At 44.0% G+C, this 24,803-nt stretch overlaps 1 protein-coding gene across 6 annotated transcripts in view; it reads left to right on the forward strand.

The window, feature by feature from the left end:
• Mettl24 (methyltransferase like 24) overlaps positions 1 to 24,803 on the forward strand; it is a 122,795-nt gene that overhangs the window by 48,869 nt on the left and 49,123 nt on the right. For all 6 annotated transcript variants that reach the window (XR_005497329.2, XM_039099027.2, XM_039099028.2 and 3 more), the window contains one exon: positions 5,643 to 5,871. Coding sequence is in view for 5 of the 6 variants with exons in the window: in XM_039099027.2 (XP_038954955.1) it covers positions 5,643 to 5,871 (229 nt within the window). In the remaining variant the exon portion in view is untranslated. The remainder of the gene's footprint in view (positions 1 to 5,642; positions 5,872 to 24,803) is intronic.

Here is a 24,803-nt window from a genome sequence, read left to right on the forward strand (position 1 = left end):
AGATTTTCCTGGAAGTCGCCAGCTCTACTTCAAGGCCGTAGGAAGAATGGGTAGTCCTGACAGCAGACTTTATTTTATGTCACATTAAAAACGTGTGGAAGTAGGTCAAAAAAAAAAAAGAAAAAGAAAAAAAAAAAGAAAAGAATTGCACAGTATAGCATGAGAATTGGCAATGTCATCTCTGTCCTATTTCCTGGTTCCAAACTGCCTTTATGCTCTGTGTAACATTTTACATTCCGCGATGATTTCATTTAAGGCATAGAACTGAATAAAATAAAACTTTGGAAGTTATTTAGGGGATGTTTTGAAATTATTTCCCCCCTTACGCCTCCAAGCTGTTAGATAAGACAGTTCTGAGGCAAGATTTCAGATTATTACACAGAGGAATAAAAGCTTCTCATTTACATTCCAAATCAGCTATGCAAAAAAGCAAACAAGATCTTCTGAATGGCACCGGAGACAGAAATGAATAGATTATGAGGGTCAATATTTGATGAAAACCACGAAAGCTTTTATTACAAACTGCAGCCCAGCTCAGCCTGGCGGCACACTCCTTTCATCCATCACTCAGCAGGCAGAGGCAGGTGGATCTTTGTGAGCTCAAGGTCAGCCAGTCCTGTCCTCAAGTGAGACCCTGTCCCCAAAACCAAAACAAAATACATAAACAAACAACCGTCAAACCCAAGCCAGACAAAAACAAAAAACCCACAAACAAACAAGGAAAAATAAAAGGACGACAGAACGCTGGAATCTAAAGAAGTTACGTGTGGTAGAAAACAAAATGTCACTTGGATTGTGTAAGGATGGTGACTGTGTTATGACTTGGGGTCTGGGATCTAGACTGCCCTCCTGTTCTGATGAACCGCTTGATGCAGGACAAGCAGATGGCTTGTGGCCATCTCAGTTACTGCTGAGAGGAGACACACGGGCAGTGGTTCTGACACGACGAAACACCACAGGGGACGTTGGCCCTGGGTTACTAGTGTCTGGGAGTGTTGGGACAGATGTGTGATAAGTGGGGGGTTGGAATCTGAGGCCTTCATATCCAAGTGTGTGTCTGAGCACTGGAGAAGGGTAGCGAGGAAGCTATGCCTCTGCCGGGCCCAGGGGTTCCCAGGTAAACCGCAGATACAGGTGCAACTGTGGAGAACCATCCTGGCGTGAGGATCCAGGAGTCAGAAGATGAAGGCATCTGATGGTCCTGTGTCTGACCATCCCACCATCTCTCCTTCACCCTCATCGCTCTCTCTCTCTCAGGCTGAGGTTTCTCTGCTGGCTGTCAAAGTTTCATAGTCCATAGTGGATTTAAAAAGACAAGTGTCTTAATAAGTGTTTTAATGTGTGCTATTTTGGAAAAGTTAAACTCAGATCCTTTCCAGTTTTCAAAGAGTAGAGAGTAGATCAGTGAACACACAGGAAGGGACAGGAAAGGAAGGTAAACATTGACAAGAAGAAAAAGAAGGGAAATGGAAAAAATCAATCAACCGACCGACCGACTGACGTAGATTCAGAGGATAGTTTACACCTCACAACCTCAGACAGGCTCTTCCCAGCACGCCTTCCAGGATCGACACTGGTGAGGGGATTGTCCAGCTGTGGTGGGAAGACAGGGCATGAGAGGAACAGAGGGAAGACACCTAGTTGACTTTCATGCCAGTGGCTGTGTTTAAGGGGAGGACGACCTATGGAAATGAGAGGAGCGAGGCGGAGGCCCCGCTGTCTTCATCTCCCCTCTCCCTGCGTTAAATTATACCACTCGGTTTCAAGACATAATATCTTGATGTAGGACAGAAGATTCCCAAGTCACACATGGCGAGGAAACGGGAGCCAGTGTTTTAGAGAGAAAACCTGTAATTTCTGGTGGCTGGGAGCATTTCAAGAAGAATGAATAAGCCTCACAGCCAAATATGTTTGTTTTCCAGGGCTTGAATGGAGCTGGAAGGAAACGTGTTAGCACAGGCTATGTGAATGAGGAGGGAGAGGATTGTGGGTCTCGGTATTTCTAGATAGTTGCTCCTTGGTACCCTGTCTGTTGTCTGGTAATACCATAGCCACACAGATATACATTGTGTCTATGGTTTGTTTTTGCAACATATAATATCTACGCTATATATGTAAATAGAAGTGTGTGTGTGTGTGTGTGTGTGTGTACGTGTGTGTGTGTGTGTGTGTGTGTGTGTGTGTGTTGTGTACATGCCCATGCTCCCTAAAATCCATTTCATTCTTTTGGGAGTGGTACTGTTCTGAAAATATATGGGTTTTATTTATTTTTTTTTAAAGATAAGGTTTCACTGTGTAGCCCTGGCTGTTCTGGAATACCCTATGCAGACCAAGCTAGACACAAACTTACAGAAAGCATCCTCCCCTTATCTCCTGCCTACTGGGATTAAAGGCACCCGCCCCTGCTCCCTTGTTTTCAATGAAAATTTGGAAATTTACAATGTTATTAACACACAAATTAATACTCTTTGCTCTTTGTGCTTTCAGACCCCCTCCCCACCAAACACACACACACACACACACACACAGAGAGAGAGAGAGAGAGAGAGAGAGAGAGAGAGAGAGAGAGACAGAGACAGAGACAGAGACAGAGACAGAGAGAAGTTTATAGATTCTGCCACTGGGCTAGAATTGCCTTTTTTTTTTTTTTGGGTTCTTTTTTTCGGAGCTGGGGACCGAACCCAGGGCCTTGCACTTCCTAGGCAAGCGCTCTATCACTGAGCTAAATCCCCAACCCCTAGAATTGCCTTTCTTGACCCTGTTGTTGCGATCTACTCTGGCAGAAAACATGTCTTCCTGCTTCCGGCCCTCTCCTCTCAGTGACGAAGGCCAAGAGCTTGCCGATCTATATTCTAGACTTATTTTTATTTTCTTTTATTAGCTTTTTAACAGCTTGATCTACATCTAGCTCACACACTTAAATGCACAAATCAGGGATTTCTTTAAGCCTGAAGTTTAAAACATTTCTTTATGCTCTCCTCCCCAAAGTCCTGGACCTAATCTATTTCACTCCCAATTTCCCTACAGGCTTGAGTTCCCAGCTGCTCTGCCACTTATCCTGTCTACCCCTGGCCGTGAGCACACACTAACTGGACTTTCTGTAGCGTACACTCTTGATGTTAGCAGGACACAGCCACTGTGTGCATTGCTGGATTCCCTGGCGTTCTGGAGAATCTCTCGCGCGCTGTGTGGAAGCACCACCTGTCAATAAAATCTGATGGCCAATCAGCTGAGGCAGGATTAGCAGGTGGGACATAAGGCAGAGAGAGGAGCCTTGGGAGATAGCCAGGTCCCACCCCCTAGTCTGATGAGGTAGGACGTATGAAATTAGCCACGTGGCGACATAGAATAATATAAATGGGTTCATATGAGTTGTGAGATAGTTGGGGAACAAACCTAGTTTATGGCCTAGTTATTTATTCATAAAAAGCCTCCGAGTCATCATTCGGGAGCCGGGGCGCAGGTAGAAAAGCTTGAGGTCTGGAGCCCGGGCGCGGGTAGCAAAGCCTGAGGTCACAGCTTTCCCTGAATCTTCAGTAACCCTGGGATTAGCTGTGAGCTGGGACTATGGGTGGAAGAGATGCGTGCAGTTTTCAGGAAACGAACGTAGAACTGTGTCCCTTCTACCTGTTGGGATGGCTGCAACGGACGGGAGAAGGGAACACTGGCCCTGTCACTGCAGATCTTGAGACGCAGTCCATACATCTGAACTGTGCTACCTGCTCTAGGGACTAACCCTAAAGAAAATAAGGCTATCGAGTAAACCTGTCTACAGAAAATTCTCTTGGCAGTTAAATAACAGTGAAAGACGGCTTGCTTTCGTATTTTTCGTATTAATAGCAAGTATAGTTATAATTATTTAAAATGCTCTTGCCTTATTTCTGCCTTGTGAGCTCCCTCGGCTCAAAGACACTTAGACTCTCTTTGTTTTCCTGCCAGGGGATTTCTTGCTTATGTCTAGTGTCCTATAAATACTCATTTACATACGGGAGTGAGTGAGTGTATTGGAGGCTGCTCTGAGCTTCTCCTGAACGCTGTTGTAGATCCTGGAAGCTGGAGACGTCACATAAAGTTTTCGGTGGCAGCAGAACGGATCTGCCACCTGTCTGGGCCCAGGAGAGTTGGGAGTAAGAAATGTCAATGCGGCCTCAGTCTCTGAATCATGACAACTTTCCAGACTTTGAGAGGCTCTGTGTCCCAGGTCACCTGCGGTGAAGGAGAGAATTCACAGAGTACGTGCTTTGGAGGTGCCAGACATGGACTCCTCTCCTGGTTCTGTTACGTCGTCAGAACGTTTGCACAACACCTTGGCTCTCTCTCTTGCCTTTTATGTCTGCCATGAAACTTGATAAATGTAAACTGAGCCTGGGAAATGCATTGTTTTAAATACACAAAAGGCAGAAATGCACGCACCAGATAAATGAGCATAGCCTGTGACTTCCTGACACAGCACATGTTTACGTATTAAAATTAAATGGCGTGAAAATGCCACCGTGAAACCCCATTACTTGACGGTCTACACACACTAATCGATGGTTAAGCTCGACAGCTGGAGTGGATTGAGACCCAGCTCGGGGATTAGCACAGCACATTAGGGGTGTCTATGAAGGTGCTTTGAGATTATAGGTCTCTGACCCGAATGGATTAAGCCACTGATGGATTCAAGATGTAAATCAAATGTTGGGAGGTGTAGAACTACGGAAGGTGGGACATAGGTGGGTGTGTCCTGGGGGTCTCTGTCTTGCCCTGCCCCCTTCCTGTTACTGTTCTACTCTGCTCCCTGCCTGTCACAGGGTGAGTTGTTCTGCCGTGCCTTCCTGTCTGTGACGGGATGAAATCATGAACCAGAATTAATTCTTTCTTTAAGTTATGCTTCGAAGTATTATTCTCCCACAGCGACAGACTAAAATACTGCTAAGGGAAGAAAAGAGTTAAATAGACTGAACAAAAGTAAGATCAGTTAATAAAAATTTACAAAGAGTCTCAGGTCGTCTGATACACTATAAAAATATATTATGTAATGATTGATACATCTGTATGCATGTGCTCCTAATAATTCATAATGGAGACCGTCCCTTGTACATGCTTAGAAAAATTCTGAAAATGATACAGGAAAAGCTACTGAACATGTTAATCTCTAGAAGTTAATGGTGTGTGAGTGTGTGTGTGTGACTGCATGTGTGTGTATGAGTATGTGTATAAGTGTGTGTGTATGAGTATGTGTGTGTGTATGAATGTGTGTGTATGAGTGTGTGTATGAATGTGTGTATGTGTATGAGTGTGTGTATGTGTGTGTATGTGTGTGAGAGTGTGTGTGAGTGTGTGTATGAGTATGTGTATGTATGAGTGTGCGTGTATGTGTGTATTTGTGTGTATGTGTTTGCATGTGTGTGTGTGTATGTGTGTGTATGAGTGTGTGTATGAGTGTGTGTGTGTGTGTAGAGCATTCATAGGTAAAGTACATTGAATGCACATTCAATGTGTTTTAAAACAAAGAGCATGATGTCACTAGGAAGGCATTAGAGTTGCCAACTTGCTTCATTATATGTATATATATATATGTGTGTGTGTGTGTGTGTGTGTATGTGTTTGTATCATATATTTCACGTATATACCATATTTTTCCTTTCTCTGGTCTCTAGGCTGGGGAGCGACGACACGCACTTTGAGGTGAGCATGGCCAATGGTGGGTGTGAAGTGCATCGTTTCGATCCTAGTGTCAGATCAGCCCACGTTCTGCAGAGCCAGCGCCTCTGGCATCACCGCTTGTCCATTGATTGGCGGGACCCGCATCCAGCTGTGGCTGCTCAGAAGCCGTACAGCAACACCAGGAAACTGGGAAGCATTTTGAATGAATTCGGGCATCACAAGGTAAGACGTCTCATTTGATTTCTTAATTAACGTGAATGAACCCATCAATTTGAGAAAACGAAAACTGAGGCTAAGAACGTGGCACCCTGGAAAGCCAAAGGCCTGGTTTTCAATGCACTGGTCGCCCAGTGTCACTTACAGAGTTGACCTACAGCCATGATGGCTTGGCAATGCTAGAGCTGTTTGCGTTGAACTCGGATTTGTTGCTAAGGAATGCGGAGGCTTGGTCAAGGTGTGATAAGAGACTACAAAGCCAACTCCTGCCTTGGAGTTTTTTCTAAAATTTCCAGAAAGGTAAACTGCTTGCTTGAGCCCTGATGGCACAAACATTTTTCTGTTCATGTTTATATTTTGTAAGACACTGATATTGTCTAATAGTCCTCAAATCGCTTGCTATTTTGAGACAGTGACTCTTCAAGAGTAGAATACGCATGTAGCTTTGAGTAAAATCTACTTTATAAGGCTGAGTGGACAGCAGGCATATTAAAATCTACATGGTAAAGGGAATAACACTTGAAATGTATATAAGAAATACTCAAGTTAATAAAAAAAAATCTACATGGTTACGTTAGAGGATGGAAAATAGATGGTGTAAAGAAATCCACTCTTTGAGCAAGGTTCCTTGAACCCAAGTTTTAGCATCCTGTAGCCTAGCTAAGTGAAGTGTCTAAGGAGATGCTAACAGAGTGCTTCTGACTGACACTGCCCTCTTCGGCCTCCTTGACTTTAGCCTGTTTTAGCCTATGGATCCCAGCCCTAGGTGCCAGGTAATTTAAAGCATGTTAGGATAGGACTCCATTTGTGAGACAAGGTGTGGGAAACTTTAAGTTTTAATTGGCTTATTGATCTTTAATCAAAAGACTATCTGTTTTTCCTCCCCTCCCCTCCCCTCCCCTCCCCACCTCTCCTCTCCTCTCCTCTCTTCTCTTCTCTTCTCTTCTCTTCTCTTCTCTTCTCTTCTTTTCTTTTCTCCTCTCCTCTTTTCTTTCTTCCCTCCCTCCTCTTCTTTGTAAAAAAAGAAGTCCCCGTCTTAGTTAGGGTTTCTATTGCTTTGATAAAACACAATGACCAAAGACAAATTGGGGAGGAGGGGTTCATTTCCTCTCACAGCTTATAGTTCATCACTCTGGGGAACTCAGTGCAGGAACTCAGGGCGGGGCCTGAAGGTGGGAGCTGGAGGAAGGCTGATTCCTGGTTTGTTCTCTAAGGCTTGCTCAGACTGCTTGCTTACAGCACCCAGAACCACCAGCCCAGCAATGGTCCCACCCACAGTGGTCTGGGCCCTCTGGCACTACCAATCGTCAATTAAGAAGTTACACCACGGGGCTGGGGATTTAGCTCAGTGGTAGAGCGCTTACCTAGGAAGCGCAAGGCCCTGGGTTCGGTCCCCAGCTCCGAAAAAAAGAACCAAAAAAAAAAAAAAAAAGTTACACCACAGGCTGGCCCACAGGCCAATCTGGTGGGGACACTTCTCAGCCGTGGTTTCCTCTTTCCAAATGACCTATGTCAAGGTGACCCAAAACGAGCCCGTACACTCCCTTTAATCAGACAGTCAGGGCCTCTTCAAGGACAACTTTAAAGAATATATTGCTCCTCTGATGTGGGACAAGTTACTGGTTTGTGCTTTGTTTTTGCTGCCGAGAGTACCCAGCACCCAACAGTCAGGAATCTTCATGCTTCCTACCTAGAATATTTGAATAAAATCTGTGAACAGATTTTTTTTTTCTATGCACTACCAAATTTTTAAGAAGCGTGAGAAGTGGGGGCATTTTTCAGAGTTCTACATTATTCTCTTTGGCACTCTTACATTTGAAAACCTACCTCTCTTTACTGCTGAAAATTACAAACCGATTCCCTAATATGTCAAGTCTGGGTTATTCACAGAGCGAAGATTCCTTGTGTTCAGGGAAGAGTCTTGTCCCTCTCTGTGAGTGTCACTTTCTGGTGCTGTCCACCCTCACTTTTCTGAGACCAGACTGAATAGGGGAACGGAGGTTCGCTAAAATCAATGCTGTTTTGCATGCCTTCCAATAACGTTTAAGCAAAAGATTTGCCAGACAAGAAGAGAAAACGAGGCTTTGAGACAGCGATGTGTGTATATAACTTCTAACAGCACACTGCTGTAAAGCGAATGTTCAGGGATAAGGAAGCACAGACCTGAATTACTCGTGCCCTGGGAGCTGCAGTGGGCCAACCTTTATGCTGAGAGGGCTGTTGTGTGAAACATTTTGCCCCCGAGATTGCAGAAGCATTTACAAGGATACTGGCAGAGGAGAGATGATTTAAAGGGTTGCTTTGTTCCTGTGGTGATTTGTTTCTCTTTAAAAAAAAAAGAATAACAATGAAAGTGATCTGCCTCCGCCTCAGAGTTGCCAGGCATGTATTTGATGTTTTTTGTTTTTAATTTATTGTTGAGGAATGGAAGAGGTCTTAGATGCGTTGGGTGAGTCCTCCCAAAGAGAAACAACAAAAGCTAAACTACCAGTGAGCGATTGCTTTCATTAGAAACTCACTTCTAGGGGCTACACAATGCCAGATAAAAGGAAACCTCATCTGTGGCCCGCAGAGAGCACAGTCTGTTGTCGTTTCTCTGCGTGTGTGCGGACATTGATAAATAGGACATGGCCGAAGCAAGGGAAGGAGTCAGAGCAGAGCGCTTGAACGTACCAGCACTTCCTCCTCTTTGTGCATTGATTCCGGAAGTGGTAACAGAAGCCAAACAATGCTTCAAAGACTTTAAACTATCTCCTATAATTTTGTAATAATGTCCACGTTCATTTGTTTTTTGTTTTTTTTCTTCTTTTATTCTCTGCATCCAAACCTAGTTTCTAGTCAAGCAAGGAAATGTGAGAGCCAAATTCAGGCAGTATTTGGAGATAGTGACAGAAAGATGCATATGGCTTTTGTGCTGCTGTAAAAACTCTTTGCTGATTTTAACTTCAAACCATAAATCAAGAAAAACCTTTGCAGCGCACCACGCAGAAGCAGCTGCGTCAGCAAAGCCGTGTGGCCCAGAAGCCCCGTCTGCCAGGGAGTATATCACCTGGATCCGGCCTTGCTGGGGATGATTTACTGCCCAGCTTGTGCCGAAAAGGAGGTTGCCGTTAACTAAAATCTATAGATTTTTCGAAACTGGAGATTAAACCCGAGGATCCTGTCCTTATTTCATTTTATTGTGTGGCGCTACCCCCATCCCCCACCCCCACCCCGCGTCAAACTCTTTATCACAAGCTCAGCGTTCCCCGGTTGATCCCGGCTTGGTAATGATAAATTATGATCGTTATTGCTCCCAGCCAGCCAAGGGTTCTTGTGCCACGTTTGGATGGAAAGTGTGGCTGTTAAACTGAAGCTCTCTGAGTGCCAGCCGCTCCGAGGCCCGGGGGTTGGGCGCCTCTGCTCTTTGCTCTTGGCTCTGCCACTCCTCCACACCAACTCTCCATGGCTTTGGGCTGCGGTGGCTGGAGCTTGTCCTTCCGGCTCTTGGCTTTCCGTAGTCTCTCCCTTGCATTGTCTTGTCTCTTTACTGCCTTTGCGGTCTGCAGTCTCCCGAGTCTCTGTTCTCCACAGTAAGCACTTCTGCAGACCTTCACAGTCTTCTCCTGGCTCTGTTCAGGGCCATTCTCTGGAGCACATCCTTCGTCCTCCTGCTACTTCTGGGGGAGCCTAAGGCTGGTGGCCCAGACAGTTGTCTGCTTTTTGTGCCACCAGCTCAACTCACTCTCTCCACGATAAAGACCGCCAGGTGGACAATAGGACCACTTAGAAGAGGCTCTGTGAATGCCTAGAGTTGCAGCTCGCTAGGGTCGTGCAGGAGGAGGATCTGGCTAGACCAGTGCGAGGCAGGCAGCCCACATAGCCGCTCCCCCGCGTTGCCTTCTGCCTACAACCACACATTCGAAATCCATGCCCAACTTGACTGAGGGTTTGAGGTGATTTCTGAAGTGGCTGTGACTGATCATCTGAGGCTGTCAATGGCTGACGAAACATTTTCAAGAGTTGATTTAGAGTGCCTGGAATGACTCATATATATTTATTGACTTTTTTTTTCTTTCAAAGCAAAAGCCGTGGTTGGGGTGTTAGTCATGAAACCGACTGTTGATTTATATTGTTGGAAGGAAACCCCTTCCAGGTACCCGTGGCTGACAGGAGGCTCCCTGAGCAACCATAGATGGTCAAGATAGAGCTACCAGAGTAAGGGCCTGAGGAATCACTCAATCAATACCTAGCCAATGGCTGGCTCTCATCATGACAAAGGGAGCTGAAGTCAGAGTTGGTCCCATCCCTGATGGGATGGTACCAATGTCATTCCCAGCCCCACTAGAAGTGAGAGCCATGGAGATATCAGACTAGATCTCCATCCAGACGCCGTCCTCTGTCGTCCTGGAATCATCCCCCCTGGCTGGGTTCCTTAGCAACCATTGTAGCCGAGCATAGAGAAGGGGTTTCTCGGACAGCCATTAGTCAAGCAGCTGATTAGCTCACCCCTGACAACTCCAGTTATTGGGAAACATCCCAAGCCCACGAACCAAGCTTACGACAAAGATCTAACATGACAATATCATCTGTCGCTGTACTGTATTTATAACCCATGACCCCTAACTGTTGTCCTGAGGATGTGGTGGGCTCTCCTGCATGCAGCCTCCTTATTACGTCCTTCAGTCTTGACCTTGCTGCTGATTGCAGGACAAGATGCCTTCCGGGTGCTCACCTCAGCGAACGCTTTAATCTCGATTTGGATCAAACGTCAGCTTGCTAGCATCCGGTACAGGACCAGTACCTGATCTCTCTGGCATTCCGTTTGACCATCTGTAAGAGCGATGGCGTTAATAAAGGTGGCTTTCGGGAGGTGGGGGTGGGGCGATGAGACCTGAGGCGACAGCGTGGAAGTCTCCAGCTGAAAACCTGGCCTGTGGTCATTAATCTCTTTTGTTGGATTTAAAGAATTGAAATAAAACTGAAACCCGCGACCCACCGTTTTCAGTAACTGTTAAGAAAATAGTGCAGGAAATGTTTATATTTCTTTGTTTTCAGGGATAGATTCATTTGGACATTGCTAACTGTGACTGAGTTCAGGCAAGCGCTGTTCATGGAAGCTGTGTGTTAAACTGAAGGGCACTTGGTCCTTCAGATGTGGTTGAAAGAGAATTATTATTATTGTTTGCTGCCTTGGGGCACTGAACAGTTTAGCTTGGTGATTGTGTAGAAAGTAAATACTGTGCTTCAGAGAGAGTAAATACGCCACTGAGAATTAATTGGAATCTGTTCCACACGAGCAGATGTCCACCTCGGGGCTGTGCTGTCTGGTCAGATGGCTCTGGGTGACCGGGCTTCCTCCCTGTCAGTCAGGTTCCTGCCACCACTCCTCTGGCTCAGTGTCCTCTTGGGACCTAGCAGGATAGCAATCTCTGCCTTCCCGAGATGAGAGATTTCTGTTCGTTCCAGAACATCATTTTCGTCTACGGTGTGTGCTTTTTGAGAGAATATGGGCCCTGAATATCAAATAAATCTCCCTTCCTTCCTACTCCACAGTCAGCTTCTGAATGGCTGCGAGGACTGTGTGGAAAAGTTCTTTGATATGAAGAGACTTTGCATCTAGTCATTTGGGGGTATTTAATGTTTTTATTTACATTTTTTAAATAAAGTTTATTAAAATGGTTTAGGAGATTTTTAAAAATGAGATAAAAGACATTAGTAGAGAGCTATGTACAGGCAGTGCTAGATAGCTTACTAAGTATGCCTCAGGCTCTGGATTTGACCCATTGCAAAACAAACAAACAAACAAACAAACAACGAAGAAACATATAAACTAAAAACAAAAAGAAAACAGAAAGCAGCGGATGAGAAATAGCTCACAGAAAAGGCACAGAGGACTCATGAAAAATTACTCAGGCTTGCTCGTATTAAGAGAAATGCAAAATCAAACTGCATCTGAATATTTCCTCAAGCCACCAACCACCTGCACTGCTCCTGTGAGCCTCCGTACTCCCACCTTCCCAGGCGTGTGGAGCCGTCCATATGAACAAGATCACCCGTTTGCAGAATTGTGTGGTTGGGTTGTCAACCACGGGGGGGATACTCTGACGATGCCCCAGTGAAAAAGTACAGGGAAGTCTTTATGTACTGACAGGGAACTGTCACACACACACACACACACACACACACACACACACACACACACACCCCAATATATATTATATACATATACATTATATGTATATATACCAATATTATATACCAGTTTTGAAGAAGAGCGGACTGATGACTCGCATTAGTTGATTCTACAATTTAAGTTGTAGCTATCAAAATAGTATTATATTGATTTAAAGATAATGGATAAGAATAATTGGACTGTCAAGAGAATAGTCAAATAGAAACACATATATGCAATACATACATATGTAATGGGTTCTGGTAACATGCTAATGTAATTCAACAGTGCTTACAACAAAAGATGTCAGAACTATTGGCTATCTGTTTGGGAAAACATTTGTACGATACGTTTTGATCACACCCTCCACCTTCCTCTAGTGCTCCTACACTGCCCCCTCCCCACCTATGCCTTTGTTTCTGATCGTCTCCTGAGTTCCACTAGCGGTATCCTGGTGGCGAGCCATCCACAGAAGCTACCAGCTGTCATGTCGCCAAAGGAGAGTGGGTTTTGCCTCCCTCTGCAGCCATCCACTCTCAGTAGGCCGTTGACCAAGCCTAGGGCCTGGGGGAACCCTCCCTCGCTTGGGTTGGAAGTTTGACTGGTTGGATGTAATGCAGCCAAACACAGTCGCTGTGGGTTGGTGTGCACAGAGCAATGTCGTGTCCAGAAGTCAGCATTTCACGCCCCTCCTTCTCTTACGGTTTTGTGTTTCTGTCTGCACGTCCATGATGTTCCCTGAACCTTGGATACAGGGCAGGTTAATAGTCATGATTTATCCACAGCTCGTCACTCATAGCTATTTATAATGGACACCTTGGCCAGTTATGGGTCTGTATTAACCATCACCCATTGTGAAAGGACAAACTCGAGACATCAATTTAAAGTAAAATAGGCCTAAACGTGGAAGACAAAATTATGAAATTTTGGGAGATATCTAAGGCCTTGGAATCGGCCAATATTTCTTTAAAAAAATTTTTTGTGCATATATGGGTTTTGGCCTGTATGCATGTCTGTGGAAGTCAGAAGAAGGTGTCAGATTTTCTGAAACTGGATTTGGGGGTGATTATGATTTGCCAGGGGATGTTGGGAATCAAACCTGCAATCTTCTGGAGAGCACCCAGTTTTTTAAACCAGCAAACCATCTCTGTAACCCAGGCAAACATTTCTTAAGACAAACAAACAAACAAACAAACAAACAAAAACCAAACCAAAAAAAAAAAAGAAAAGCAATAAAACATGTTTAAAAGGTAATATTTTTTGACATTTTTCTTTTATTGGATATTTTAAATTTACATTTCAAATGTTATCCCCTTTCCTGGTTTCCCCTCCAGAAACCAGCTATCTCCCCTGCTTCTGTGAGGGTGCTCCCCACCCGCCCACCCACCCCCCCCTCCCCTCCCACCTCCCTATCCCCCCTCCCCTCCCACCTCCCCACCCCCCATCCCCTCCCACCTCCCCACCCTGACATTCCCCTACACTGGAGCATTGAGCCTTGACAGGGCCCAGAGCCTCTCTTCCCACTGATGCCGGACAAGGCCATCCTCTGAGACATGCATCTGGAGCCATAGGTCCATCCCTGTGTACTTTTGGGATGGTGGCTTAGTCCCTGGGACCTTTGGGGGGGTCTGGTTGATATTGTTCTTCTTATGGGGTTGCAAACCTCTTCAGCTCCTTCAGTCCTTTCTATAACTCCTCCGTTGGAGACCACGTTCTAGGTCCAATGGTTGCCTGCGAGCTTTCGCCTCTATATATGTCAGGCTCTGGCAGAGCCTCTCAGGAGACAGCTATATCAGGCTCCCGTCAAGCATGCACTTCTTGGCATCCCCAATAGTGTCTGAGTTTGGTGGCTCCATATGGGATGGGTCCCCAAATGGGACAGTCTCTGTATGGCCTTTCCTTCAGTCTCTGCTCCACACTTTGTCTCTATATTCTTCCTGTGAGTATTTTTATTCCCCCTTCTAAGAAGGACTGAAGCATCCACACTTTGGTCTTCCTTCTTCTTGAACTTCATGAGGTCTGTGAATTGTATCTTGGGTAATCTGAGCTTTTGGGCTAATATCCACTTGTCAGTGCATACCATGTGTGTTCTTTAGTGACTGGGTTACCTCACTCTCACTCAGGATGATATTTTCTAGTTCCTACCATTTGCCTAAGAATTTCATGAAGTCATTGTTTTTAATAGCTGAGCAGTACTCCATTGTGTAGATGTACCACATTTTCTGTATCCATTCCTCTGTTGAAGGGCATCTGGATTCTTCCCAGCTTCTGGCTATTATAAATAAGGCTGCTATGAACACAGTGGAGCATGTGTCCTTGTTATAAGTTGGAGCATCTTTTGGGTATATGCCTAGGAGTAGTTTAGCTGGGTCCTCAGGTAGTAATATGTCAATTTCCTGAGAAACTGCCAAACTGATTTCCAGAGTGGTTGTACCAGCTTGCAATCCCACCAACAATGGAGGAGTGTTCCTATTTCTCCACATCCTAGCCAGCATCTCCTGTCACCTGAGTTTTTGATCTTAGCCATTCTGACTGGCGTGAGGTGGAATCTCAGGGTTGTTTTGATTTGCATTTCCCTGATGACTAAGGATGTTGAACATTTCTTTAGTTACTTCTCAGCCATTCGATATTCCTCAGCTGAAAATTCTTTGTTTAGCTCTGTACCCCATTTTTAATAGGGTTATTTGGTTCTCTGGAGTCTAACTTAGTGACTTCTTTGTATATATTGAATATTAGCCCTCTTGAATGTAGGATTGGTAAAGATTTTTTTTCCCAATCTTTGGTTGCTGTTTTGTCCTAATGACAGTGTCCTTTGCCTTACAGATGCTTTGCAATTTTAGGAGGTTCCATTTGTTGATTCTTGATCTTAGAGCATAGACCATTGGTGTTCTATTCAGGAATTTTTCCCCTGTGCCTGTGTGTTCAAGGCTCTTCCCCACTTTCTCTTCTATTAGTTTGAGTGTATCTGGATTTATGTGCAGGTCTTTGACCCACTTGGACTTGAGCTTTGCACAAGGTGATAAGAATGGATTGATCTGCATTCTTCTACATGCTGACCTCCAGTTGAACCAGCACCATTTGTTGAAAATGCTGTCCTTTTTCCATTGGATGGTTTTAGCTCTCTTGTCAAAGATCAAGTGACCATAGGTGTGTGGGGTCATTTCTGGGTCTTTAATTCTATTCCATTGATTTACCTGTCTGTCTCTGTACCAATACCATGCAGCTTTTTATCACTATTGCTCTGTAATACAACTTGAGGTAAGGGATGGTGATTCCCCCAGAAGGTCTTTTATTGTTGAGAATAGTTTTTGCTATCCTGTGTTTTTTTGTTATTCCAAATGAATTTCCAAATTGCTCTGACTCTGTGAAGAATTGAGTTGGAATTTGGATGGGACTGCATTGAATCTGTACATTGCTTTCAGCAAGAACGCCATCTTTATTATATTTATCCTGCCAATCTATGAGCATAGGAGATCTTGACATCTTCTGAGATCTTTTTCATTTTTTTTCTTCAGAGACTTGAAGTTCTTGTTATACAGATCTTTCACTTGCTTGGTTAGAGTCACACCAAGGTATTTTGTATTATTTGTGACTTTTGTGAAGGGTGTCCTTTCCCTAATGTCTTTTGCAGCCTGTTTATACTTTGAGTAGAGGAAGGCTACTGGTTTGTTTGAGTTAATTTTACACCACGACACTTTGCTTCAGTTGTTTATCAGTTGTTTAGTAGTTCTCTGGTTGAACTTTTTGGGTCACTTAAGTACACTACCATATCATCTGCAAATAGTGATATTTTGACTTCTTCCCTTCCAATTTGTATACTTTGACCTCCTTTTTTTGTCTAGTTGCTGTGGCTAGGACATCAAGTACTATATTGAATAGGTGGGGAGAGAGTGGACAGCCTTGTCTAGTCCCTGATTTTAGTGGGATTGCTTCAAGTTTCTCTCCATTTAGTCTGATGTTGGCTACTGGTTTGCTGTACACTGCTTTTAGGAAGTCTAGGTATGGGCCGTGAATTCCTGATCTTTCCAAGACTTTTACCATGAAGGGGTGTTGAATATTGTCAAAGGCTTTCTCAGTGTCTAATGAGATGATCATGTGGATTTTTTCTTTAAGTTTGTTTATATAGTAGATTATGTTGATGGATTTCCGTATTGAACCATCCCTGCATCCCTGGGATGGAGCCTACTTGATCATGATGGATGATTGTTTTGATATGTTCTTGGATTCAGTTTGCAAGAATTTTATGGAGTATATTGGCGTCAATATTCATAAGGGAAATTTGTCTGAAGTTCTCTTTCTTTGTTGGGTCTTTGTGTGGTTTAGGTATAAGAGTAATTGTGGCTTCATAGAAGGAATTGGGTAGTTCTCCTTCTGTTTCTATTTTGTGGAATATTTTGGACAGTATTGGTATGAGCTCTTCTATGATGGTCTGATAGAATTCTGCACTGAACCCATCTGGTCCTGGATGTTTTTGGGAGACTTTTAATGACTGCTTCTATTTCTTTATGAATTATGGGACTATTTAGATGGTTTGTCTCATCCTGTTTTAACTTTGGTACCTGGTATCTATCTAGAAAATTGTCCATTTCTTCCAAATTTCCCAGTTTTGTTGAGTATAGGCTTTTTGTAGTAGGATCTGATTATTCTTTGAATTTCCTCAGTTTCTCTTGTTATGTCTCTCTTTTTATTTCTGATTTTGTTCATTTGGATACTGTTTCTGTGCCCTCTGGTTAGTCTGGCTAAGGTTTTATCTATTTTGTTGATTTTCTCAAAGAACCAGCTCCTGGTTTTGCGAATTCTTTGTATAGTTCTCTTTGTTTCTACTTGGTTGATTTCAGCTCTGAGTTTGGTTATTTCCTGCCTTCTACTCCTCTTGGGTGAATTTGCTTCTTTTTGTTCTAGAGCTTTCAGGTGTGCTGTCAAGCTGCTAGTGTATGCTCTCTCCTGTTTCTTTTTGGAGGCACTCAGGGCTATGAGTTTTCCTCTTAGCACTGCTTTCATTGTGTCCCATAAATTTTGGTATGTTGTGCCTTCCTTTTCATTAAATTCTAAAAAGTCTTTAATTTCTTTCTTAATTTCTTCCTTGACCAAGTTAAGTAGAACATTGTTCAGTTTCCACGTGTATGTGGGCTTTCTGTCATTTTTGTTTTTGTTTTTGTTTTTTTAAATTGAAGACCAGCCTTAGTCTGCGGTGGTCTGATAGGATGCATGGGATTATTTCTATCTTCTTGTACCTGTTGAGGCCTGTTTTGTAACTGATTAATGGTTAATTTTGGAGAAGGAACCATGAGGTGCTGAGAAGAAGGTATATTCTTTTGTTTTAGGATGAAATGTTCTGTAGATATCTGTTAAATCCATTTGGTTCATGACTTCTATTAGTTTCTCTGTGTCTTTGTTTAGTTTCTGTTTCCACGATCATTGATGAGAGTGGGGTATTGAAATCTCCCACTATTATTGCATGAGGTGCAATATGTGCTTTGAGCTTCAGTAAAGTTTTGTTTTTGTTTTCATGAATGTGGGTGCTCTTGCATTTGGAGCATAGATATTTAGAATTGAGAGTTCATGTTGGTGACTTTTTTCCTTTGATGAGTATGAAGTGTTCTTCCTTATCTTTTTTGACAACTTTTGGTTGAAAGTCTATTTTATTTGATATTAGAATGCTTGTTTCTTGGGACCGTTTGCTTGGAAAATCTTTTCCCAGCCTTTTACTTTGAGGAAGTGTCTGACTTTGTCCCTGAAGTTTGTTTCCTTCTGCAGAAAAATGTTGGGTCTATTTATCCAGTCAGTTAGTCTGTCTTTTTATTGGGGGATTTCATCCATTGATATTAAGAGATATTAAGGAATAGTGATTGTTGTTTCCTGTGATTTTTGTTGTTAGAGGTGGAATTATGTTACCGTGGCTATCTTGGGTTAGTTGGAAGAAGATTACTTTCTTGCATTTCCTAGGGTGTAGTTTCGCTCCTTGTGTTGGAGTTTTCCATCTATTATCCTTTGTAGGGCTGGATTTGAGGAAATACATTGTGTAAATTTGGTTTTGTCATGGAATATCTTGGTTTCTCCATTTATGTTAATTGAGAGTTTTGCTGGATATAGTAACCTGGTCTGGCATTTGTGTTCTCTTAGGATCTGTATGACATCTGTCCAGGATCTTCTGGCTTTCATAGTCTCTGGTGAGAAGTCTGGTGTAATTCTGATAAGTCTGCCGTTATATGTCACTTGACCTTTTTCCCTTACTGCTTTTAATATTCTTTCTTTGTTTTGTGCATTTGGTGTTTTGACTATTATGTGACGGGAGGAATTGCTCTTCTGGTCCAATCTATTTGGAGTTCTGTGGGCTTCTTGTATATTTATGGGCATCTCTTTCTTAGGAAAGTTAGGAAAGTTAGGAAAGTTTTCTTCTATAATTTTGTTGAAGATATTTACTGGCCCTTTAAGTTGAGAATCTTTGCTCTTTTCTATACCCATTATCCTTAGGTTTGATCTTCTCATTGTGTCCTGGATTTCCTGGATGTTTTGGGGTAGGAGCTTTTTGCTCTTTGCATTTTCTTTGACGGTTGTGTCAATGTTTTCTCTGGTATCTTCTGCCCTGAGAATCTCTCTTCTATCTCCTGTATTCTGTTGGCAATGCTTGCATCTATGACTCCTTATCTCTTTCCTAGGTTTTTTATCTCCAGGGTTGTCTCCCTTTGTGGTTTCTTTATTGTTTTTATTTCCATTTTTAGATCCTGGATGGATTTGTCCAATTCCTTCACCTGTTTGGTTGTGTTTTCCTGTAATTCTTTAAGAGATTTTTGTGTTTCTTCTTTAAGGCTTCTAACTGTTTATCTGTGTTGTCCTGTATTTCTTTAGGGATTTATTTTTGTCCTCTTTAAAGTCCTCTAAAGGCACCATGAGATGTGATTTTAAATCTAGATCTTGCTTTTCTGGTGTGTTGGGCTGTGGTGGGAGAAGTGGGCTCTGATGATGCCAAGTGGCCTTGGTTTCTGTTGCTTAGGTTCCTGTGCTTGCCTCTTGCCATCTGGTTATCTCTGGTGTTAGTTGGTCTTGCCGTCTCTGACAGTGGCTTGACACCCCCGCCCCCATAAGCGTGTGTGTCAGCACTCCTGGGAGACCAGCTCCCTCCTGGGGGGATCTGAGTACAAAGAGCTATGACACAGGGTCAGATCCTGGCACCGACTGAAACTGGAAGGATCCAAGCTTAGTATTTCATGAAGATAAAATATTCTACTCACCCAAGGACATTGTGGTCCCCAGAGGCCAGGCATTACAGTTTGGTCTCCAGCCTGTGGCATTATTAGATGATGTGTGAGGTCTTCAGGATGTTAGGTGCGTGCCTTTGGAAGGACTCCTGGAACCCCAGACCTTTCTTTCACACCCTGTGACTTAGTCAGTGTTTAAGCCGCTTCTAGTTGTTTAAGCAAGAGAACTGAGCACGTATGTCCACACGAAGGCTTTGTGCTTGAAAGTTCATTTAAGATGTATTAATAATAACCCCTAGTGTAGTCAGTGCAGACATGTATTAACAGAGGTAGCGGTTAATCATCGTTGTTAACTTGATTTAAAGTTGCCTAGGAGAGACATCTTTAGCATCTTTCCAGAAAGCATTAACTAAGGAGGGAAGGCCCCTCTGGCCATTGATGGTGCCATCCCATGTGCTGGAGGCCTAGACTGAACATAAGGGAATGAAGTAGAAAGCCAAAGGGGCACTAGCACTCTCTCTGTTTGCAATCTGTCCTGGATGTGAGCAGATAGCCTCATGATAACCCCATCATGCCCTCTGGTCCCTGCTGGACTGTAACTACTAACACTATAAACCCATATCACTTTCTCTATTAAGTTCCTTCTTATTAGGTAAGAAAAGTAGGTAGTACAGCATTTGATCAAGTAGGCTATGGTTTGGATAAATAACAAAAAATATTCTGTATCAATAGAATGAATATAGCTTATTAATTTTTTTAAAAAAGGAATAAGGTTAATAATTTACAGAGTATGAATCTATCTTACAGATTCCAGACTGGATAGAAGAGAACATCATATACAATTTTCTACTCATTCAGGTTCTAGAAACAGAAAAGCCCTATTAGCTAGTGGTAGAGAGCTGACCAGCCATGTCCTGGTACCTTTGAAATAGGAGCAAATATGAGTTGAGGGGATCACAGGGGACTTTGAGGGGTGTGAATGTTCTGTATGGAAGTGCGTTTGGTGGCTCATATGGGCATTCAGGTCTGTCACAAGTCTCTGGGCTGTACACTTGAAATGTACTTCACTGTATATTAGGGAATATAACACATATTGATGTCATTGTATATTAGTTATACCCCAAAAGAAGGAAAAATGCAGCAGAGTATGTAGGTTTTGACGTTCCACTGGTCACACAGTAGTTTTGGCTTGCCTAGCCTCTCTCAGAAAGCAACGAGAACCTGGGGGAGGTCTTCTGCTTCTAGGGAGAATAGGTCACCAAGAAAGAGACTATACTGCCCCTCTTGGATGTTATACCTTGTGACTACTCCCAAAGACTGGTGTGCTGCAGGCTTGGTTCTCAGCCTGACACTGCTGAGAGGGACGGAGCGTTTGAGAGGTAGCAGCCCAGTAGTAGGAAGTTAAGCCACTGGGGACTCACCCGGGTCTGTTGCTGTCTTTCTCCTTTGCTTGCTGAGGGGCCAGGAGGCAGCTTTTGCAGCTACCTGCCCTTTCTTTGAAGGTCTGTCTCTATAGGCCTCAAGGCAATGAATGGGAAGTCCAGTCAACCATACATCAGAACTCTTGGAGCTGTGAGTCAAAACCAAAACCCTCTTTCATTCGGAGTCTTTTGCCCCGGGAGTTTTGTGCTGGTAACAGACTGTTAACTAACGTCCTCCCACAGGCTACTTGTAGATGTGTTCTGAAGCCTCTCTCTCTACCCTCTTTCTTAGCTACTTTTTCATATTTTAAAATGTCATTTATTATCATACTCTGAGTGAGTTCCTTGATAGCAGCTTCCAGCTCTTTCTTTTAAAACCATGTCCAGGACAAAGTTTCTACCATTTATTGATATTTTTTTACTAGAGAAATAACTTTTTTACTTTCAAGATTTTTTAATTGGGATCTTTCCTTTCCATCTGTTCTGTTATAGTTGTGATGTTTTATTTAAAAATAAAAATTAAAAAAAAAAAGCAAGCCTCTGCTTACATCTTGTGAAGGCAGATCTTATTTTTGACTCCCTTGAGCACCCTAAACACAGCAGTGAGAGCCGGACTGTTCAGTACAATTAATTTTGGAATGGCTAATGGCTAACGAGCCAGTTGTTGTTGGAGTTGCCCCCGTTCTCATCCTGTGACTATTGCGTACAAGTTGAAATTGCTGACTCATTGTCTGCGGAAGGGTTTGGGTTGGCTTTTCTCTCTTCTTTCTTTGTTGGCTCACCCTTCTCTGCTGAGTGCTTTTGCAGTAGCCCCCGGAACCTCATCTTATGCAAGCATATGGGGGCTTCTACTCCCCTCCATGATACTCTGCCACGGAACCATCTGAAATATGCCTCATTGCCCATTACGAGGGTGTCTTTCCTGTCAGCTCTCCTTAGGAAAGTAGTAGTTCGTTTTCAGCCAGTGGCGTTCAGAAATTTATTTCAGGGGGTTGGGGATTTAGCTCAGTGGTAGAGCGCTTGCCTAGGAAGCGCAAGGCCCTGGGTTCGGTCCCCAGCTCCGAAAAAAAAGAACCAAAAAAAAAAAAAAAAGAAATTTATTTCAGACTCTTTTCTGGAGCTAGGGAGCCACACCCTAGCCCTGGCTTTAATCAATGGCAGTGGCTCTGGCCTTTGTCTAGGAGCCCTACTGAGTAGAAGACGGACTCCCAGCATCACTGCCCCCTGCTGGAAGACTGCTGGCAGTGCACCCTGGCTTCAGCCCTGCTCATGGTGTCGATGAGATGCTCTTCTTGCTTGCGAGCCCGCTCTCCTCTGATTTTTCCTTTGTCTTCTTGGAATACCTTACTCCCTTTCGTTTTGTGTACCGCACGGGGCATACCTCACTTCTGTTACAATCACTCAACCGTGCTTCAAATGAATTCAACCTTCCTGGACCTATCTAGATTATATTCGGGGATCAGCTTGACTAGCTATATCTTTCCTAACACTTATTTGAAATGCCAGGAATGAGTGATTTTTGAGATGTTTGCATTGCCCGCAAATCATATTCCTTGTCACAATTACCTAATGTAGTGTAGACGTTAACTGCCTGGAGCCGAATCAAAGTGATGGTGGTCGTGGTGGTGGAGGTCAGAGCTGGGGCTGGAGTCCTATACTTCTCGAGTGTTCTAAGATGATGCAAGAGCTCCTATCAGGAAAAGCTACGGTTTCACTAACAAGCTCTGTAACACACACACACACACACACACACACACACACACACACACACACGACCCGAAGATGGCTAATAGCAATGCACAGCGCCGGAACTTGAACCTGAGTGACCGACGTCCCCCAGAGCCCGAGCGCTGAGACACATAGCTGAGTTCACGTTAATGTGGGACAACGGGCAGATGCCGTGCCATGGGTCAGTTTTACCTGTAGCATACGACACCGGGTTTCTGTCATCTTGACGTCCGAGCTGTCATCCTGGGACAAATTCTCCCCAGCTGGCCCAGCACATCAGCTCGAGGCCCTCGCATGCCTGAGTTCTAGATGATTATCGATCTATCCCTGAGCTAAAACCTTGATCTGAGCTGCGTCTTCCCTACTGAGCCATGTTCCTAGACCATGACCAGTAGATCCCTTGCCTTGGGCTTGCCCACTCCACACATCTGACTAGGGAACTTGCCAACATAAGCTCTCTCCAGCACCATGCTAAGTTAGACGTGTAGGGCTTCATTAGCTCACCTTTCGGCACAGCCTAGTGCAATGCCAGGAAGCGCCACATTAATAAGCAGTGGGCGCAGGAGCATGCAGCTCTCTACTGGAGATTGCTAATGTCTCCGACCGGCTTTTGGGAGAAAGCTTACTGAAAACCAGCTATGTTGCCTTAAAGGCTATTTTAGGCCCAGGAGCAATCTTCTATCCAAATTCTCTTGCATTCCCTTTTACAAAGAGAGCCGGGTGTCATTTGTCATTCCATGCATTGGAAGGCAGCTTCATCTTGTGGAATTACTATTTAATCATGAAGGTTCTGTGTTTCTGTGAAATCAGCCAGCGGTGATTTGGCAGTAATGAGCCATTCAAGGCTCTGAATTGCGATTGGAAAAGCAGAAATGTCCTTCCGTTTCCATCAATCTGCAGTGGACCCCACGGATAAGACATCTAGAAACATGAGTCCAGAGCTTTGCAAGTCCACACTTAAGAAAGGAGGAGGTTTTTTGGGTTTTGTTTGTTTTCCAGTTTTGCTCCCCGAGCTGTAACAGTAAGTTTGTTTTCCTGTGGGGCACAGTGTCTTGCCTCACACTGTTCTCACAACGCCCTGTATTTAACTCATAGCAGGGACCTGCAAATGACAAGAAAAGCTACCCGAGGGAGAACTGGTCACATCTGGGTTAAGCTGTGGGTGGGTGGCGTGGTTGTGTTCTCCTCATCCCTGGGGGCAGAAGGTCTGAGTGACAAGCTTGTGTGGGAATAGCGCTCTGGGTCTGGGGATCTGCTGTGCCACCTGTGTGGGGCCAAGTGAGCCACAGAATCTACGGTTACAATGGGAAACAGTAAGAAATAAACCGCACAGTAGCGAGGCACACGGTAATCGACGAATCCCAACCGAAAGGAGCACTCGGTCGAAATGGCAAATCAAGACCAACCCTCCAGAGGGGAAGGAAGTTAGGTCCCTGAAAATAACTCCTTGAACAGGTTCTTGGGACCCTCTCTCTCTTTTCCTCAGCTAGCACAGGTTATTTGACCATAAGCTAAAACCTTTGAACTATGAGTCAGAATTGCTATTCTTTCTTTTAAATTTGATCATGTCAGGCTTTTCTTTTTTTTTTCTTTTGTCACAGCAGTAGAGTTCAGTTGCTGCCTTTGGAGGAGCCTCTGAGGATATCGAGGACTTGGATGACGTAGGCTTTCATTTGGAACCTCCCACCTCTTGCTATGAATAAGGCCCTGTAGGCGGGAGGGAGGCAGGATCCTGACTGTCCACTTCTGCAGCGTCCTCCCTGCTTTCTCACCCGTCTCTGAGTCTGCTATGCCTCAGTTTCCCTATTATAAGAAATATAATGTGATTGATCACGTAGCCTAGAGGATCCACCACCACCGGAGACTGTGATGCAGGCAAATGAACTCATACTGGGGAGAAAAAGGAACCAGGGGTATTCAAGAGGCACAGTCCTGAGTATACTTCATGGAGAATAAGGACTGTTGTGGCCTTGGGAATGTGAAGGGGCCCAGTCTTCCTACCAATGAGGGACACTTCCCATGTGGTGGAAACAAACCTATCTCTCTCTCTCTCTCTCTCTCTCTCTCTCTCTCTCTCTCTCTGTTGTTGTTTGCGTGCAGGAGTGGGCGGATTTGTCTCAGAACCTTGCCGTTTTGACAGTTTACAAAATGAGAACCAAATGAACCTAGAGAGGTTCTCTAGAAGCTTCCTTGATTTTTCTTTGTATGGTGCCCTTTTGGAGAGCCATGCAGCCTCTGTGCTGGCTTAATGTGTCTAATAAAAGCACAAAGCCTTTGATAGTCGAAGGCAGAGCACTTGCAAATCCTCTGAGGGCATGTCCTCTTGAGCAAGCAGTGGGGTTTTACGTTTTATTTATTTATTTTTTACTTATTTCTTTGTTATTACTGTGTGCGCCTCTGCGCGTGAGTGTGTATTTGCACGGAGGAGGTCAGGGG

The sequence above is a fragment of the Rattus norvegicus genome, chromosome 20 (assembly GCF_036323735.1).
Source record: "Rattus norvegicus strain BN/NHsdMcwi chromosome 20, GRCr8, whole genome shotgun sequence".
In the NCBI taxonomy this organism is placed as follows: domain Eukaryota; kingdom Metazoa; phylum Chordata; class Mammalia; order Rodentia; family Muridae; genus Rattus; species Rattus norvegicus.